General features: G+C 39.5%; 1 protein-coding gene across 4 annotated transcripts; it reads left to right on the forward strand.

Moving 5' to 3' along the window:
• Window positions 1–72: 72 nt before the first annotated feature.
• c12orf40 (chromosome 12 open reading frame 40) lies at window positions 73–19,611 on the forward strand. Of its 4 annotated transcripts, none has more exons than XM_031897686.1 (9): window positions 73–144; window positions 2,629–2,700; window positions 3,936–3,975; window positions 6,206–6,341; window positions 8,636–8,762; window positions 10,271–10,322; window positions 10,917–10,977; window positions 14,160–14,239; window positions 18,618–19,611. In XM_031897686.1, exons 2-9 carry the CDS (start codon window positions 2,678–2,680, stop codon window positions 19,077–19,079), a joined length of 981 nt encoding a protein of 326 aa, XP_031753546.1. In that variant the 5' UTR covers window positions 73–144; window positions 2,629–2,677; the 3' UTR covers window positions 19,080–19,611. The 4 variants fall into 4 exon arrangements, with proteins under 4 accessions (XP_031753546.1, NP_001123853.1, XP_031753548.1 ...); NM_001130381.1 differs by having other exon boundaries at window positions 134–144; XM_031897687.1 differs by lacking the exon at window positions 73–144 and having other exon boundaries at window positions 2,647–2,716.
• Window positions 19,612–19,709: the final 98 nt, after the last annotated feature.

Raw genomic sequence — 19,709 nt, forward strand, 5'->3', positions numbered from 1 at the left:
GTTACTCCAATCCATTCAGCGCCACCGATACTGCTAGCCCCGCCCCCGGCCGGACCTCACTGGCTGAGAGGGGGAAGCGGCGCACAGTCAGGTACCTCAGTGATGCGGCGTTAGGCAGGTACCGCAGGCGGTCGAGTCATGGAAGTAAGGCTTTGGCAGAGAAAGGATTTCATTACTAACACAAATGTATAGTCCAAGCATGTATCCTTTAAACGTATATGCAGTTGATACCAGGGCTGTAACAAGTACATGTATATAACGTTATTTATGTAGCGCTACTATGATACGCAGTGCTAAGTTTAAGTGCCATGTAGTAACAGGCGCGAAAGAATGGAGATCCCTGTCCTGTAGAGCCCATAGTCACATCCTGCGTTTGAATCTGGGGTTGTCAGTGATCCAGGAAAGCACCACTGCCAGGCTAAACCTCAGTTTTCTCTTCTATATGGTTTAGCGCAGGGATCCCCAACCTTTCTTACTCCTTAGCCATAGTCATATGTAAAAAGACTTGGAGAGCAACACAAGCATCATAAACGTTCATAGAGGTGCCAAATAAGGGCTAATATTGGCTATTAGGCAGCCTCTATGCACACTATCAGCTTACAGGGGGCTTTATTTGGTAGTAAGTCTTGTTTTTATGCAACCAAAACTTGCCCCCAAGTCAGGAATTAAAAAATAACTCCCTGGTTTTGGGGCACTGAAGGCAACATCCAAGGGGTTGGTCACCAACTGGCCCCCCCTAGTACATTGGTAGCCAGCAGTGCCCCCCCTAGTACATTGGTAGCCAGCAGTGCCCCCCTAGTACATTGGTAGCCAGCAGTGCCCCCCCTAGTATATTGGTAGCCAGCAGGGCCCCCCCAGTACATTGGTAGCCAGCAGGCCCCCCCCAGTACATTGGTAGCCAGCAGGGCCCCCCCTAATACATTGGTAGCCAGCAGTGCCCCCCAGTACATTGGTAGCCAGCAAACCCCCCCTAGTACATTGGTAGCCAGCAGGGCCCCCCTAGTATATTGGTAGCCAGCAGGGCCCCCCCAGTACATTGGTAGCCAGCAGGGCCCCCCCAGGACATTGGTAGCCAGCAGGGCCCCCCCTAATACATTGGTAGCCAGCAGTGCCCCCCCTAATACATTGGTAGCCAGCAGGGCCCCCCCAGTACATTGGTAGCCAGCAAACCCCCCCTAGTACATTGGTAGCCAGCAGGGCCCCCCCTAATACATTGGTAGTCAGCAAACCCCCCTAGTACATTGGTAGCCAGCAGTGCCCCCCCAGTACATTGGTAGCCAGCAAACCCCCCCTAGTACATTGGTAGCCAGCAGGGCCCCCCCTAATACATTGGTAGTCAGCAAACCCCCCTAGTACATTGGTAGTCAGCAAACCCCCCTAGTACATTGGTAGCCAGCAAACCCCCTAGTACATTGGTAGCCAGCACAGCACAATCCTCCGGTGACGGCTCCTCGACGACGGCTCCTCCGGCGAGGTCCTTCGTTCCCAACAGCACTGCACTTCTGAGTGCCAAACGACGCCAGGCCCTTTTATAAGGTTGCGCCCCGTGTGCACTGACGTGCATGTACGCACGGGGCGCGACCAATAGGATTACCGCTGACCACCAATGACAGGGCCCGGAACAGATTAAAGGGGGCCCGAGCTAAGAAAACTGTAGCAGCGCCGGGCCCCCTTTTAAAGTTAAAATCGTCCGGGCCCGGGACGGCTGTACTCCCTGTGCCCCCCTGATGGCGGCCCTGGTGGAGAAAACAATACTGCCTGATTCTGCCCCATGTCTGTAAATAGTGATGTCAATGGCATCCTCTTGTCGCTATGTACATGGGGCAGATTTAAGCCCAAGAATGTGTCAATACCTACAGACAGTATGGGACCAGACGCAACATTAGACTTAGGGCTGCTGCTCTATAACGATACATACTAAAAGCAGTGTCTTCCCCATCCCTTCTGTCTATGCCTTGAGAATAAAAGATGTCCAGCAGATAAATCATATCATAATAAGTATTCAATTAATATTGCCCTTTTATATCTTTTCCCTTGAGCCACCATTTTGTAGCACTCCCTCTGAGATCACCTGACAGGAAATAGTGCAGCTCTAGCTGTAACAGGAATAAGTGTGGGAGTAAAAGACCCAGCTCAGTCCATTCATTCACTGATGTAACCCAGCATGTATGTGTGCCCCTGGTTTTTGTGTTTAGTTTTTATTTCTAACAATGGTTTATTTAGATGAAGCAGGGTTTTACATATGGGCTGTTTTAAAAATATATAGAGACCTGTAATGTTCAGGGATAAAGGTTATTTTAAAAATGGGTTGTTTAGCATTCATTTTGTTTAGTTTCACTTGAATAAGAAACTACCAGCTATTCATCATGAAAATAACAGACTTTAAACTGCACAAGTGACATAAGTGCAGATAGCAAATGTACCATGGCAAGTTAGCACATTAACTTGTCACGTTACACATGGATATTCTACGTTAGCCATGTCAAGAAATTCTAGCAGTTTATGTTCTGATGGCGATTTTATTTAAAATTTATTGAAAATTAAACAAAACAGATGGCAACACTGTAGTCTGGTGGAACATTCATTAAGGTACATTAACTACAAATATATTTTTGTTTTTCCTTTCAGACTAAGGCTTTGGCCACCGGCTTGTGATACTGCTTGAAGCTGAGCCAACATGAATTGGGTTGGGGGCACCAGGTGAGCAGAACTTGTAGTAAGTGCTGGCAGAGTGTCACTTTTTTGCTCTTTTAAATGAGGTTATAAAAGTTGAACAAAAAGTGTTATCCATGTATTGGGGCAACAACATGCTTTACTGAGTCCTGTAGCTCTTCCAGATTTCTACAACACCTTATATAGCTACATGTAGTGCTGGGCGGTTTTTTAAAAAAAAACGGTATGAGTTTTAAACATTTAAAAAAAAAGTTTTAAACCGCTATACCGGTATGCGCGCCTCCTGCTGTTTTTCTCCAATCACATCCGGGTTGCGCCCGTGCGTACGTGACGTCGGCGCGCATGTGACGTCAGCGCGCACGCGACGTCGCTAGGACGCATCGCTGGAGCTGGAGGAACCACAAGTTGGGTAAGTTCTGCTGGGGGGTTGTGGTTGGGGGGGTTGGGGGGGTTGTGGCTGGGGTTGGGGGGGCTGGCTGGGGGGGTTGTGGCTGGGGTTGGGGGGGTTGTGCCTGGGGTTGGGGGGGCTGGGGTTGGTGTTGTTGGGGGGGGGCTGGGGGGGGTGGGGGGCCACCAATATTTATTATTTATTTTTTATTTATATACCGTCAAATACCGTGATACCGATATAATTTTGAAAAATACCGTGATATAAATTTTTGATCATACCGCCCAGCTCTAGCTACATGCAAGTTGAGATTGAAAAAAAAAACACACATACATCAAGTTCAGCCTTTCACCCTAAGCAAAAGGGTTTACTTCATTTTCATTTGGACATAGTTTATTTTGCACAGTGAGTGAGTGATTTGTGTGTGTGTTTTTCCAAGTTAAGGTGGCCATACATTGGCAGATTTAAGCTGCCAATTTGGCCCCTTTAAGACAGAGTCAGCAGCATATTTGTCTGTGTATGGGGCCCTCTGATGGGCCTGCCAAACCAATATCTGACTGGATTTAGCAGCTTAACTCTCCTCTGTTCAAGTCCCCATTAATAAACTATTTACATGCAGTTACATTTGTGGAATAATAACTTGTGTTTCCTATGCTATTAACTAACATTTAAACAAAAATCTCAAACAATTACTAAATTACTTCCCTTACCAATTTTACATCATATTTAAGAAAGGAATGGGAGCACAGTGAATTAAGGAATACCAGGAAAGCTTATCAGTTAATTTATTGCATGGCTTACCATAATATAGTAAATATGTGCATTTATATTTAAATGCAGTTATGTGCATTTCTTATCCATATCTGTTTTTTAGGAGTAGAATACTTTATAAACATGAAAGAAAAAGGCAGAAGGTGAGTTTATAATGTAAATAAATATTCCAGATTGGAAGTGTAAAAATTTAAAGGTTTATGGAGTGGTTATTTATTATAAGCATTTTTGGCAAGCCGGACCCCTAGTGCTGTGGGGAATGGTTTGGTATAATGGGAGCACATGATAGTTGCCACACTTACACAATTGAAAAATGAATAATTAACTCAACGACAAGCTAGCAGCTCTGCACGAAGTGCTATTATGGATGTGGAGGGATCTTGGCAAGAGCATGTGATGAGTAGTCAAGACCTTGCTGGTGCGCGTTAACATTTTACCAATCTGTACTAGCTTAATACTATTCGGGCCTCATTCCCACTTTTGTTTGTCTGGCTAGCAATGCAAAGAAGGCACCAACACTTAAAACCAATTTGCTTTAATAAAATTTATTGAACCCATACACTGGCATTTTATTCTTGACATGCTGTTTTTATTTTTGAGTTAAGGCAGTGCAGTGAAGGAGAAGCAGTGAAGTAGAATAATTTATACAGTTAGGTGTAATGACCCATACACTGTTGGCTCAGAGGTTAGCCCTTTTACTAGGGTTTTGGTAACTAGCCCTGTAATTTTCATTTTGAGATAATTTCTCACAGTTGTAAGAGTCAACTCACAACATTGTCACATCATTTCTGATCCCCACATGGCTATACCAAAAATACAGCCAGTCATAGCCTGCCTCTCTTACACACACAGGAACAACTTTAAACCTAGTCACACAATTTTTCACAGCCTCTCTCCTCCACAGATATTCACAGTATAAAATTCCAGCCAGTTATGCACTCACAAATACACACAAATTCAAGCACAATTCTTTACCCACACATTCACAGTCAGTTGTATGCTCTCACCAACATATGAATACATACATAATTCTGATATCTTTATGTTCTTTTTGACAATGGCTCCAGACAGGAAGAAGTAATAATCATTAAGAAACTGGCATAAACAGTTTTGGCTATTAAATGGACAGCTTGGCTTTTCAAAACATTATTTTCAAACGTACCACAATTAATGATTTTTTTCAAGCATGTACTTTTAGAAAATGTTGATAAGTGTCCAAAATGCCATCAATCTTTTTTTTTATGTCCCCTGGACCTATTGCATTATTCAAAAGTATTGACTTTCTATATTTGACTGTTTGCGACCTTTTAAGACCTTTAAAACCACACCCCGTGCTATGCTATTTAAACAAATCTCAGAATAAGCCCTTAGCGAGGATAGAGTGTATACTATTCACAGTTTTGTACACTGAAGTGAAGGCCTCTACCCCTGCTCATTAAATTTTGGTGAGCCCAAGTTAACCAGATGGTTTCTCATTACAAACAAGTCTATATCAGATGGAGATGTCCAGAAATATTCCAGAAAGTATGGTTCCTATTGGTTTAATCAAATGCATGATAATACTTAATGTAGCAAAATAAAAGCGCAAAGTACAAGGATACAAATGTATTTAGTTGTTAATTATATTTAGATTTCTGGGAGCAACATAATAGAACATGTACTTGAACAAACAGCAGTAACCAAGACCTGTATACTCTGTATGCATCATCTGCATCTGGCAAGCATTTGCAGGTTATAATTATGGATTTAAAATTAAGAACCTATAACCAGTATATAAATAATAATATAGCACCAATTATGTGATAAATTTATACAATAGAAAAGGCAAAAGGGAATCCTATTTCAAAATAATTAATAAACATATGTAAAGGTATAAATAAAAGAGACAATAGAAATTGTAAGCTAGACGCAGGGCAGAACATTAGAAATAGCAACTCACGTCTATAGTAAAGCCCTTACACTAATGGAAGACGTGGGACTGATCCACTCACCTCCGCTTGCTCCACGGTCTGCAATGACAGGTATCGCGTCTACTCGTGTGCTGACTCAAGGAGCTGGTTTCCGTGTGAAAATGCAAAAGTATGCAGTAAGGCATTCTTATACATACCTTGAAAATCATAAAATGAACTTATTTACTCAATGTATCTTTTTAATTCTATTCAACCATACCTTCAGCATCTGAGATGTATTGTTCTTTTTGTTTATGCCTAATTGCTTTATGGTGTGTTGACAAATCTAAAGGTAGCAGCCGTGGCAGGTACAAATTTGGAGTTTATAATGAAGTAAAAGTAAATGTATAGGATAGTTATAGACTCTCACAGTTTATTCAGTTATATTTACCTGATTACTGAAACATGATTTTTGCAAATACAGGATTTTTTTAAAAAACAGAAGCTCATATCAAAAATGGACCGGTCAGGATCAGCCTGCAAAGAAAACTCATCTATCAGTTTAGACCTTCTTAACCTGTACTTTGTAAATCAGATATCCAGGAAAATGGAATCAACCAGTGAGTTAAACAGTTATCTTAAAGTATTCTTATTTGACAATGAATTTGAATGGAATTTCATGTAAGTTTACTTTTAATCTTTAGGGGCTTTCTATTGCACCCTATATATGTGTATTTTTGTATCTAATGGAAAACCTTATGAGGGAAGCAGTGAAAAGTGACTGTAGGGGATGTAGTAGAGTAACTAAATACACTTGTTTTTAAAGAAAAATTTACACTAAAAATAATATATATATATATTTTATATACCGTACTTGCTGCATCAGCCTGAATTTTCAGCATCTCAATAGCAGCAATGACTTTGAAATTTTCACAGGAGCACCCCATGTTGTAAAGCGTCTGTTGACACTCACATGCTCAGTGCGCTCTGGGCAGCTGTTGAGACACTAAGCTAAGGGGTCATCACAGATTATCAAGCAGAAAATAAGTTGCCCTGTAAATATAATCCAAATATAAACTGATGCTACAGGGCTGACAATTAAGTTATGTTGCTAATTGCACTGGTTTTGAGCTACCATGTAATCTAAATAAGTAACTAATCTGCCATATTGTGACATTTATATGCTATATATACAGTATATTGTGAGTCAGTCCCTAAGCTCAGTAACTAAGCGCAGCACAGAGCATGTGCAGGGAATCAGCAGAAAAGAAGATGGGGGGCTTCTGGGGCATTTTCAGAGGCACATATCTTCCCTGCTAAAGGGCTGTGGTTGCCTTGGGCTGGTACAGAAGGCCAAAGCTTAATGTACAACATTTCTACCCTACTTCTTTAGTTAGGCTTTAGTCCTCCCTTTAATGCAAAAAAGTTTACAGGTATGATTGTAAAAACCACCCTAGTATATGCTGGCAGAGGTTGCAAGGGTACCCTTTCCTAAGGACAGGACAGGCCTGCACCACCTGATGCAGCACCAAACATTTTTTGTAATTCAACATGGTGCAGCCCGGCAACCAGACAGGGGAAGAAGTACTTGCTGAATGAGCACTAAGGGGTGCAGAAGCGTACAAATTTTAGTGTGCTCTAATCTTCTTCTCCCGGGCTGTTGTATATGACCACAAAGTAATTTAAAGGCATGTCAACCCCAAAAATAATTTTTTGCCTAATAAAAGAAAACTTAATTTTAAGCTATTTTTAAATATAGATTTATTACATATTTGTAATGTTTTTTGAGTTATTTTTATATATAATTACTATTAAAAGCAGTGTCTGCCTGTCCTTTCTATTCTCTGTCCTGGTGGCTCTGATGCTTGAAACATTGGTTAAAAAGTAACAACCAGGAGTCCAGCAAATGCTGCTTTCTATAGCAATTACATTTACAAATAACTTTTAAAGCACTAATAATTATAATAAATTGATATTGGAAAATTGCTTAGAATTATGTTTTTTTTTTATTAGGCCAAAATTCTTTAGGGGGTTGACTTGTCTTTTAAGGTAGGAGATAAATTTTCAGATGCGATTTTACGCTAATTGTAATACCCGTTATGTAATTTATTTGTTGACTTGTGCTTGTTGCTCTATTCAGTATGTGGGCTGTACAACCCGTTCACTGAAATGTAGAATGCGAGAACACATTGGTAATATTGTTGCAAAAAATGGAAACAATCCGGTTTCAAGGCATTTTATTAACTGTTGCAATGGAGATGAGTCCTTGTTACAAATTCAACTAATTGACAGATTATTCCCAGATGAGAGAGGCAGCAGTATGTGGACTAAACTTTTGAAAGCTGAAGTGAAATGGATCTTTATGTTAGGCACTCACCGCATGGTTTAAATTCCATTTTTGATGTTAGTTGTTACGTTCCCTCCAAGTGAGTTTTCCAGGGTATTTGTATGTTTTGGTCTTTTTTCTTTCCTGTTTCTGTTTTTTTAATTGGTTTAATGTGTGATGTCATGAGTTGATGGACTATTTAAACCGTGTAATTTTTGCTTAGTACATGCCTATGATTAAGTGCCCATGCGCACGAAACGCGTCAGGTGTTGTGTTTTTAACAGGAAATGAATAAAAGTTGATGTTTTAAATACCTTGGCTGTTCAGTGTGCTGACAAAGCTGTTTTTCGTGTTTGGACAGGAGACTGATAAATCCCCATTCTACAAAAAGCAAGATATTTTATATAAAGTACCTATTCATTCTACCTGTTCATACTTGTCTGCCTGAACAGCATTATTTTATCCAATAAATAAAGTATATTGTCTGCGAGTTAGAAGAACAGCTTACAATGAAATTAAGTCTACAAATAAAATATTTTACAAAGGCTGCACTGAAATTAATTGTAATGGTATTTGATCCTAATTTAGACAAGAAGGTGTTAAACACTGATATAAAGAAGCCAGTAGCATTTCCTCTTTCACAAAATATTGCTGAGCTGCCCATGACACCCACTGCTGTTAAATCTGCCATATGCCTTGAAGACCATGAAGTCACGTAAGTGAATTCCTTTATATGTGTGTACATATCCATATGAAATGTTTGACTGGGCTATGTATTTGGCTATTTGTATATACTTTGCCATATGTCCTGCAGATATATCATTTGTCTTGGGACAAAATGATATATCTGTAGAGGGAATGGATGTTCTCCCTATGTCACAGTAGTGTGAGGAGTATTTCTGTCATTCTTTGGTTCACTTAATTTTGGCTCTTGATCACAGTATATAAAATACAAAGTCAATATTTAACTACAATCGAAAGGATTCAGTTGTGGTATTTTAGCAGCATTAGACTTTTTAGGCTAATGCCCCATGAAGAAATTAGTTGCCCACAATAAATCTCTGCTACAGCGAGTGACTAAACTTTCCGAAATATGCATCGCCAGTGGAAAGGCAATACGCACCGCTTCATTTTTCCTGCAGTGACGCTTATGCCTTCCCACCGGCAGCTCACTTTGTTGCCGATGGAAAGGCATTTCGGAGAGATCAGTCGCCCACAGCAACACAGATTTAACACAGTGACTAGTCTCTCCATGGGTAGATGGATAAGTAGATAAAAAATGCACTACATTCACTGCACTATTTTAGAATTCATCCAGAGAGGGATCCTTGGTCTAGGTGCTGTGATGATCAAATGGTAAAAAAAAATATATTGTACAAAAGCATATTTAGACCAGCAGCTTGGCTATTTGGCTAAAAGGGAATACTTTATTGACAAATCATTTAAAAGTCAAGCTTTCTCAGGTGCAAGCCTGATGCATTTCAAGTGCGGGTTTGTAAGTAGCCGATGTGCTAAGTAAACACATTGCTTACAAGAACTGCAGGTTTAAACAAAATTTAATAACGAAAAATATGAAACAGGCAAGAAAAACAAAGTCCATAAAAGAGGCAAAGGATCAGGGCTAGCAGCAAACAGAGTCCATGTAACAGCCCAAAGGTCAAGGGCAGGCAGAAAACATGCCAAGTCCATTAACCAATCTGAAGGTCAGGACAGGCAGAAGATGTACAGAGTCAGGTAAAGGGCCATGGTCAAAACCAGGAAGTCAGATCAGGGAACAAAGACATGGCAGGAAAGGAGGAGGAACAGTGGCTAGTACATTGCAGAACCCTGGTTCAAGTTCCTGACACGAGGTGAATATGGCAATATACGCTTTCCATCTGACAGTTGCCTGTATATTGTTAAATAGTGAGAATAATACTTTAACTTATTTAATTTCTTATTTGTGGCCACAGTTCTGACTATCTGACTATCTTACATTCAAGTACCCTTTGCAGTGAGGTTGACATAGACTTTGAAAGTGAAAAAAAATAAATTTAAAAAGTACAGCAGCACCTCATATCTTGATATATATTTTGGCTTCCATTTACTTGCAAAAATGTTAATAACAAAATAGCAAGTACTGTATGTTGTATATTAAGTTCTCATGTCTATGTCATTATTGCTATCAGAAGTTACACTCAATGTTGCTTTCATTTGTAACATAATATTTTACATTTCTCTTAGTTGCCCTAATAAGAACCGTCTTTGCATTGACCCTGGGGACATTTTTGAACAGGTATATTTGTAGAAACAATGGCTTTCTGACATGTGATAATTTTTTTTTTACTTACTAACTAAATAATTTTGTCATATTGATAATGTCATTAAAAAACGCATTCTGCGCATGCACAATGACATTATATTATACATGTCCACGCTGGATTGGCGTGCACTGTGTGTGCCGTAACAAGACCCCTAAGAAACAGCCTCCCAGGGTTGACAGCATGTACCCCTAATATGTAATAAAAGGCGCTAATTTGCTCAGGTGCAGTAACCCATGGCTGCCAATAAGATGTTTGCTTTTAAACAGATGCCCAGTAAATGATACCTGCTGATTGGTTGCTATGGGTTACTGGACCTGGCAACCTTTTATTACATAGCCGATAAATGTCTTTCAATATAACAAATTCCATCATAAAGCCTGCTGGTAGAGAGTCAGGCTGCTCAGAGGGGAATAGTGAAGAATAACTTAATTATTTCAAAAACTGTACAGAAATTTTAATGAATTATATTCATTAATGAGATGAAGCTTATATTAAATATTTATTTTCTTGATAGTTCCCCCTTAAAGGAAAAAAATTCATGTGCTAACACTTTTACTTTCTTTTAGAATGAGATCCCGGAAGTCCCCAGTCAGCTCTTAAGTATCCTTTCAGACACTGAAAATATAAGTAAATACAAGATACCTTTCTTGCTAGTTGTAAATATATTGTTTAGTGTTTAAATAATGGATTTGTTTTTTGATCAAGAGACTTTATTGTGTTTAATAAGATGGCATTCACCTGCTGGTTTCCAGGCAGTAATGTGTCATAAAGTGTTATGCATTGCATGCACTCCTGATGAATTTCAGAACTTGTTTAAAGAAGAAGGAATCAGTGGGGGTTCTGAATGCTAGGCAACCCCCGACCCCAGTAAATATAATACTTTAACCTCAGGTGGGTGCTCCTGTTCAGGGAAAACTGCACCGGTTTAGGGTACTTCTGTAGGAGCACCATGTAGCGATCTTTCACTTCTTCAATCTTCTCCTCAGCCCTGGTCAGATGCAAATGCACAGTAGAGTGAAGAGCCAGCTTTTTGCCTCTAACCTTCTTTTTCACTGTACTGTGCAAGTGCATAGAGAGAATCCATAAGAAAATGCAGTAGTACCCTGTCTGTATTTTTTGTGAACAGGAGTACTGGCATGGGGTGTCAGGTAAGCAATTATAATCACCTCCCCGGTGAATATAATTGCTTATTCCTTACATTCTGACATCCTCAGTGATTATCCCTTTCCTTCTCCTTTAATGAAGCACAAGCCTAGATAAACAAACTGAGCCTCTTAGCTCATGATTGCTTACCTCTCCTACCTGTTTCAAAGGTTCTTGCCATATACAGTGGCTTGCAAAAGTATTCGGCCCCCTTGAACTTTTCCACATTTTGTCACATTACAGTCACAAACATGAATCAATTTTATTGGAATTCCACGTGAAAGACCAATACAAAGTGGGGTACACGTGAGAAGTGGAACGAAAATCATACATGATTCCAAACATTTTTTACAAATAAATAACTGCAAAGTGGGGTGTGCGTAATTATTCAGCCCCCTTTGGTCTGAGTGCAGTCAGTTGCCCATAGACATTGCCTGATGAGTGCTAATGACTAAATAGAGGGCACCTGTGTGTAATCTAATGTCAGTACAAATACAGCTGCTCTGTGACGGCCTCAGAGGTTGTCTAAGGCTGATGCCACACGTGGCGTTTTTACGCGGCGTTTTTTCTCAGCCTAAAAACGCTGCACAAGCCACACATGGCGTTTTTCAGCCTAGCACTGGTGACGTAAGCAAATCCCGTTGCCATGGTGCTAATAGTGTGAAATAGCAAAAAACGCCGCGTATTTCCGCTAGGTCTGGCAGCTGCCTTTGCGTATCCATAGGAATAGCTTGCTTTGCAAGTACTGGCGTATTTCAGCCAACGCTTGAAAAATCCGTGCTTAGGCGTTTTCTAGCGTATTTCTGCTTTGTGTGGTTTGCTGCGCGTCTTTTCAAGCTATTTCTATGGATGATGATATCAGGCGTTTTTCAGCCGCCGAGAGAATTAGAAAATACGCAGCGTAAAAACGCCACGTGTGGCATCAGCCTAAGAGAATATTGGGAGCAACAACACCATGAAGTCCAAAGAACACACCAGACAGGTCAGGGATAAAGTTATTGAGAAATTTAAAGCAGGCTTAGGCTACAAAAAGATTTCCAAAGCCTTGAACATCCCACGGAGCACTGTTCAAGCGATCATTCAGAAATGGAAGGAGTATGGCACAACTGTAAACCTACCAAGACAAGGCCCTCCACCTAAACTCGCAGGCCGAACAAGGAGAGCGCTGATCAGAAATGCAGCCAAGAGGCCCATGGTGACTCTGGACGAGCTGCAGAGCTCTACAGCTCAGGTGGGGGAATCTGTCCATAGGACAACTATTAGTCGTGCACTGCACAAAGTTGGCCTTTATGGAAGAGTGGCAAGAAGAAAGCCATTGTTAACAGAAAACCATAAGAAGTCCCGTTTGCAGTTTGCCACAAGCCATGTGGGGGACACAGCAAACATGTGGAAGAAGGTGCTCTGGTCAGATGAGACCAAAATGGAACTTTTTGGCCAAAATGCAAAACGCTATGTGTGGCGGAAAACTAACACTGCACATCACTCTGAACACACCATCCCCACTGTCAAATATGGTGGTGGCAGCATCATGCTCTGGGGGTGCTTCTCTTCAGCAGGGACAGGGAAGCTGGTCAGAGTTGATGGGAAGATGGATGGAGCCAAATACAGGGCAATCTTGGAAGAAAACCTCTTGAAGTCTGCAAAAGACTTGAGATTGGAGCGGAGGTTCACCTTCCAGCAGGACAACGACCCTAAACATAAAGCCAGGGCAACAATGGAATGGTTTAAAACAAAACATATCCATGTGTTAGAATGGCCCAGTCAAAGTCCAGATCTAAATCCAATCGAGAATCTGTGGCAAGATCTGAAAACTGCTGTTCACAAACGCTGTCCATCTAATCTGACTGAGCTGGAGCTGTTTTGCAAAGAAGAATGGGCAAGGATTTCAGTCTCTAGATGTGCAAAGCTGGTAGAGACATACCCTAAAAGACTGGCAGCTGTAATTGCAGCAAAAGGTGCTTCTACAAAGTATTGACTCAGGGGGCTGAATAATTACGCACACCCCACTTTGCAGTTATTTATTTGTAAAAAATGTTTGGAATCATGTATGATTTTCATTCCACTTCTCACGTGTACACCACTTTGTATTGGTCTTTCATGTGGAATTCCAATAAAATTGATTCATGTTTGTGGCTGTAATGTGACAAAATGTGGAAAAGTTCAAGGGGGCCGAATACTTTTGCAAGCCACTGTAACTTAACAACATGGGCCTGATTCACTAAAGTCCGAAATAAGGAGTGCTATTTATAGCATGCGTTAAAAATCTTATCACTTCTTATTTTTCGCTCGATTCACTAAAAGGACACTTGTCATAATTAAGAAGCGATGTTCTTGGCGTTATTTATCTTGCGACGACATATTTTCAAGCAACGTGCTGCGTAATATGTTGTGCGCTGCGTAATATATTGCTTGAAAATATGTCGTCGCAAGATAAATAACGCCAAGAACATTGCTTCTTAATTATGACAAGTGTCCTTTTAGTGAATCGAGCGAAAAATAAGAAGTGATAAGATTTTTAACACATGCTATAAATAGCACTCCTTATTTCGGACTTTAGTGAATCGGGCCCCATGTCTTTTATATGCACCTAGTCTGTCCAGAACAGGTATTTTGTAGATAATTTTCATTTGTTGATGTATTTGATCACTTATTTACCCATCTTTTAGATAAGTCATCTTATGGCTATGATATCCCTGTGTCCCACCAATGGAATTCCACAAGCTGCTTTAGTGCAAGTTATGGTATGGTAAGTGGACAGTTCAGTACCTAAAGCCATCTCAATATTTTATGGTCATGTGCTGATATTTTATCTTTCATATATACATTACTGACTTTATTATTAATTTTTTTATTTTTTTACACATTTAATTTCTAAAGTTAGTAAGGTATGTGTGATGTACACTGGGAAATTTAACGACGTGGTTCTTAAGGACGCATCTTACAAATCATTCACTTTTTTGCACTATTTATTTATCAATTCATGCTGCGAGTATATTCGATATGGCTGAAGTGAGGTACAGGTATTGTTAATAGGAACTTAGAGATTCTTATCATCATCTAGAGAGTGGTCATTTATGTTTTACATGGGTATTGTATAAGGGCTCTGGCATACGGGGAGATTAGGCGCCCGCGTTGCGTCGCGAGGCATTTTCGGCAATTTGCCGAAATTGCCTGCGCAGCGTGTGCCATCCCACCGGCGACTTACATTTTCGCCAGTGGGATGGTAGTTCGGGAAGATTAGTCGCCCGTGACAAGGGAGATTTGTCGCGGGCGACTAATCTCCCCGTGTGCCAGAGCCCTTAAAGTAATACTTTGTTATATACAAAGGTGCTCTCTCATTATGAGTTGATTTTATTGTACACACGCACAGATATATATATTATGGTGTACTTTTTATTTCTAAATTATTTATTATTATTAACATTTATTTATAAAGCGCCAACATATTCTGCAGCGCTGTACAATAAGTGGGTTTCATACACTGGACATACAGAGTAACATATAAAGCAATCAATAACCGATACAAGAGGTGAAGAGAGCCCTGCCCAAAAGAGCTTACAATCTACAAGGAGAAAGGGTTGAGACACAAGGTGTGGGAATGGGCAAGACCAGAGTTGTGAGAGGTGTGGCACAGGGTATTGCTTTTAGCAGCACACTGAGGTCATGTTAAAGTGATACTGACAGCAAAAAAGTACTTTTCAAAATATGATTCTACATCCAAACATACCTATAGGCCATGCTGACCATTTTTTCCTGAAAGTTTTGTTTTTCTAAGTAAATCCTGTTAAAGATAGCTGGCCCCGACCATCTGGCAAGCCGACTGTAGCTTCTGAAGCTGTCTGTCAGAAGTGGAGTAGCTGACGTCAAAAAACTGGGAGGATCCCAACATTACTTTAAGCAGCGTAACTAAACATGACCATGTGACCTCCCCAATGCTTGTGAGCCTGCAGCATTTACCTGTGGATGTGTTCCCTCGCTGTTTGAGAGTTTATTTTGCAGCTTTTTATGGTTCTCTTTCCCCTTTCTCTCACATTCTTGCAGTCCTTAGCCTGCTTCAAAAGGACTCTCCCCCTCCGCATTACAAGAACAGAGAATTAGCAGACGCCGTCAATCTTTCACAGTTGAGGTCCGATTCCAACCACAATACAAGCTTGGAGAATGGTTACTTCAGCTTTACTCTGATTGATGGTGTCTGTTAATTCTCTGTACGTGTAATGCGGAAGGGGAGAGTCCTTTTGAAGCAGACAATGGACAGCAAGAGCAAAGTTTATTTCTCTGTGTGTGCGTAACAGAAGGGAGAAGGAGAGCCCCCTAAAGCAGGCAATGTGATTGGGTGATTTTTTTTGATGGAGGTGTTTACATGGCAGTGCAGAAGAGCAAACATGGCTGCCTTGTGGAGTAGTAGTTGATCTGCTCCTAATAGTAATGTGACCAAACTGGATTTTTTTAAAATAACAGTTTAGAAGCTCATAACATAAACACAATGGCAGGTGTAAAAAATAAAAACGGGTTTAATAGGTGTCAGTATCACTTTAAACTAAATTAGGGTAAGCTTCTCTAAAGGCAGAGAGATTGGGAGAAAGTCTTTGACAGAACATGGGAGCGAATTCCAGAGAAAGGGTAAAGCCCTTGCAAAGTCTTGAATGCGAGCGTGTGAGGAGGGAATGAGAGAGGAGTTGAGGAGCAGGTCAGTAGAGGAGCGTAACAAGCGGGTTGGATGGTACCTAGAGATAAGTTCAGAGATGTAGGGTGGGGCAGAGTTATGAACTGCTTTAAATGTGAGAGTCATTAGTTTGAATTTTATCCTGGATGGTAGGGGAAGCCAGTGCAAGGATTGGCAGAGTGGCATGGCAGAGGAGGAGCGGTTGGAGAGGTGTATGAGCCTGGCAGCAGTATTCATTATGGACTGGAGAGGGGACAGTCTTTGGAGGGGAAGGCCAATTAATAGGGAGTTACAGTAGTCCAGGTGAGATATTTTAAGGGAGTAAATAAGAATTTTGGCAGCATCTTAGGTGGTACTGAACTAAATTACACTGTTTACATGGCACATTATTCACTCTACCAAATAAAATTTTATTCTTGAACCAACAAATGGATTTTTTGAAACCTAATGAATGGACCAAGGATATACTTATTTGTTGTTCAATCCAAATAAGTGGTTACTAAAAACAAACCTAAAAGCAAAGAATGCCTTGCTGGAAACAGAATTATTCACAATTAGGCACCTGATATGTAAGTTGTATAGATCATTCAGGAGAAACCCATACGTTCCTGCAACCTGCTGTTGGCTCTTACATTCTTTCAAAGCAGAGGCTGTGAAACCATTATGGGCAGGTTAGACTTGCAAATAGACTGCACAAATGTTTCGTCACCCAGAATTGATGTTTGTTTAGGGCAGCCTATTTAAAGATAGCTTACAATTCATTCATTAAATTATTCTGTTTCTATATGTTCAGTTTATCCCCCCCACTGGTGTTTAGGCTGGATACCCCCATTCATTGGTTTACAGCACAGAGTAATAAGTTTGGGTTTGTCGAACAACTAAAGCCCCCTGTTTTTGTTAGTACATCTGTACTGTAATGGCAAGAGATGTAGCCTTACCAGTTCTTTACGTGAGCACAGCATCTTCACATTACAGCTCTTTTCTGCAAACTGTTTATCTAAAATTATCCTCTCCCCTATAGCATTAAAGGGGTAGTTCACCTTCACCTTTTAGTATTATATAGTCAGTGATATTGAGACAATCTGACATTTAAATTTTTTTTTTTTTTTATATTTTTGTCCAACAGATTTCCAGTTTGGAAATGTTAGCAGCTACCTTGTTGTTGGGTCTATTTACCCTAGCAACCATGTAGTGGTTTAAACCATATACTGAAAGATGAATAGGAGAGGGCCCAAATAGAAGAATAAATAATAAAAAGTAACAATAAACTTGCAACCTCACAGAGCAATAGCTTTTGACTCCCCCCATTTGAAAGTGGCAGAAAAAGGAACATCTATAAAAAATGAAGACCAATTGAAAAGTTCCTTTCGAATTGGCTGTTTTATAGGGTTTAATAGTATACACAAAATGGGAAAAATTCGGATTAAATACAATAATTTCTGATGATTGCAAATATCACGAAAATGCTTATGAAAAAATCATATTAGTCATGATAATATCGCATTGGCGATCTGAAAGTCACAAAATTTTCGCATCCGAACGATCGTAAACGGCGGGAAAACCTTTCAGACTTTGGAAGTCTCCCATAGGACTCAATGGCACTCTGCAGCTCCAACCTGGCCCAAGGAAAGTCACGATACCGAAGCTTGAATGAATCCGAAACTTTCATACTCAGGGCGACAATATGATTTTGTTGCACCAATAAATCAGCCCCTTAGTGTCCTGTGCTTATTCACAAGCATAAAACGTCAAATAAAGGTACCAAGTTATAAAGGGTAAAGCCCCCCCTCAGTTACATTACAAAATGTTACCCCTTACCCTCTTCCAATAGGGTAGTTCCAACACCTTATAATTCATTATTAGAATATTTATGTTACAAGTTCATAATAAATAATTTTAAATTAGTTAATAATAATTCATTAACAATCCATAAATAGACAATCTAATTACATTTAATTTAAAAAGGGCTTCTCTAATCTATTATGTTCTACACTGAAATGTTGCTTAGAATAAGCCATTCTATAACATATTAAGAGTTAACAGTACCTATAAAGTAGTGACAGATTCATTTAGACTAGCTATTACATCTAATATTCATTAAGAAATGGAGAATTTCACGTTCTGATCTTTTAGAGAGAATCAAGATCCAGGAACTTTGTTTATATAATAACCAAATCTTAGTTTTTGTTTTTTAATTATATCAATTAAAAAAAGTCATAGTTGCAGATAAATTGTTAGTTGAAATGATTTGCCTTTAACATTAGGTTAACATTGATTATTTCAGTTAAACCAAAGTTGGAATCATGAAATGATTACTGATCATGATCATTACTAATTTAATGTTCATGAAAAATGAACTGTAGAAAAATAGTACTAGGATAATTGTAATAAAACTGAGAAAACAGACAGGATCTTGCCCAATTTAAACTGAAATCAAGTGAATGCTGCCTTTCTTTTACAGCTATTACATAGAAAACAAAATGAAGATATGCCAAGAGAATCCTCTAAAGACAAAGGTGGCGTTTGGCAAACAGGACAGCCAGGGATACAAAGACAATTTGTACAATGTTCCCCTGAAACAAGTGAAATGTTTATTCCAATTGAAAAAAGAACAAATATGTGTAAATCTGATATGTATGATGTATCTAATTTGCTAAGCGACGTGCCACATTCTCGTAGTATTAGAAAGGAAAATCAGTTGTATGTCTGTGGAAAAAGCCATGCCTGGTCTCAGACAGATAGCACTCAATATACAGCTGAAAAACATGATGTCTCTGTGCAGTGTGACCTTCTACAGGAACATAAATGCTCTGAATGTTCCACCGGAAATCACTCTGTAGCAAGTAATAGAAAACTTGCTATTAACATAATTACCATTAGGGGGCAGCAAGCTCCATTAAATAAGTTACTTTACATGCCTTAGAACAGAGCTTCGTGGCAGTCAGAAACATAGGTATAAAGGAAAAGGCATATTAGTGTTTACAATAATACAGTCTATATATTAGATTAGAAAATAACCCTGTTTTTTTAGAAAGGTAAGAGTTAATGGTCCATACAGACTGCCATATAAAGCTGGCGGCTTGTATACATGGGAATTATTACTAAAATTCCCAGAAGCACAAAGCCACTTAAACATTGGAAAGCATATGTGAATCTAAATTGAAAACAAAAAATCTGTCAGAACTAACAAAAATAATCTAAATGTGTTGCCTTCTAAAAGGACTCCTGTTGTTTTATTAGTGTTGCATTAAGTTAAGGTGTAATGTCTATTAATAGCTGTACCTATGGTATGATAGATAGGAAATTCTTTAGAAAAGTATTTTCTAAATATTTATGATACACCATTTATGTTCAGTCAATAAAAGGGAAAAGCCCAACCCCACATTTTCTCCTTGTCTAAATAGAGGAGAATTTAAACCATATTAAAAAAAAAAATAAAGTTTTGCATTAAGTAATTCTAAGCATCTTTCTTTGTAAATGTAATTGAAATTCAATTGTAACGTGTAAACTGCAGAATCTCTCTGTGCCTTTCATGCTTGTGCCATTAAGGGGC

The sequence above is a fragment of the Xenopus tropicalis genome, chromosome 3 (genome assembly GCF_000004195.4).
Source record: "Xenopus tropicalis strain Nigerian chromosome 3, UCB_Xtro_10.0, whole genome shotgun sequence".
Taxonomy (NCBI): Eukaryota; Metazoa; Chordata; class Amphibia; order Anura; family Pipidae; genus Xenopus; species Xenopus tropicalis.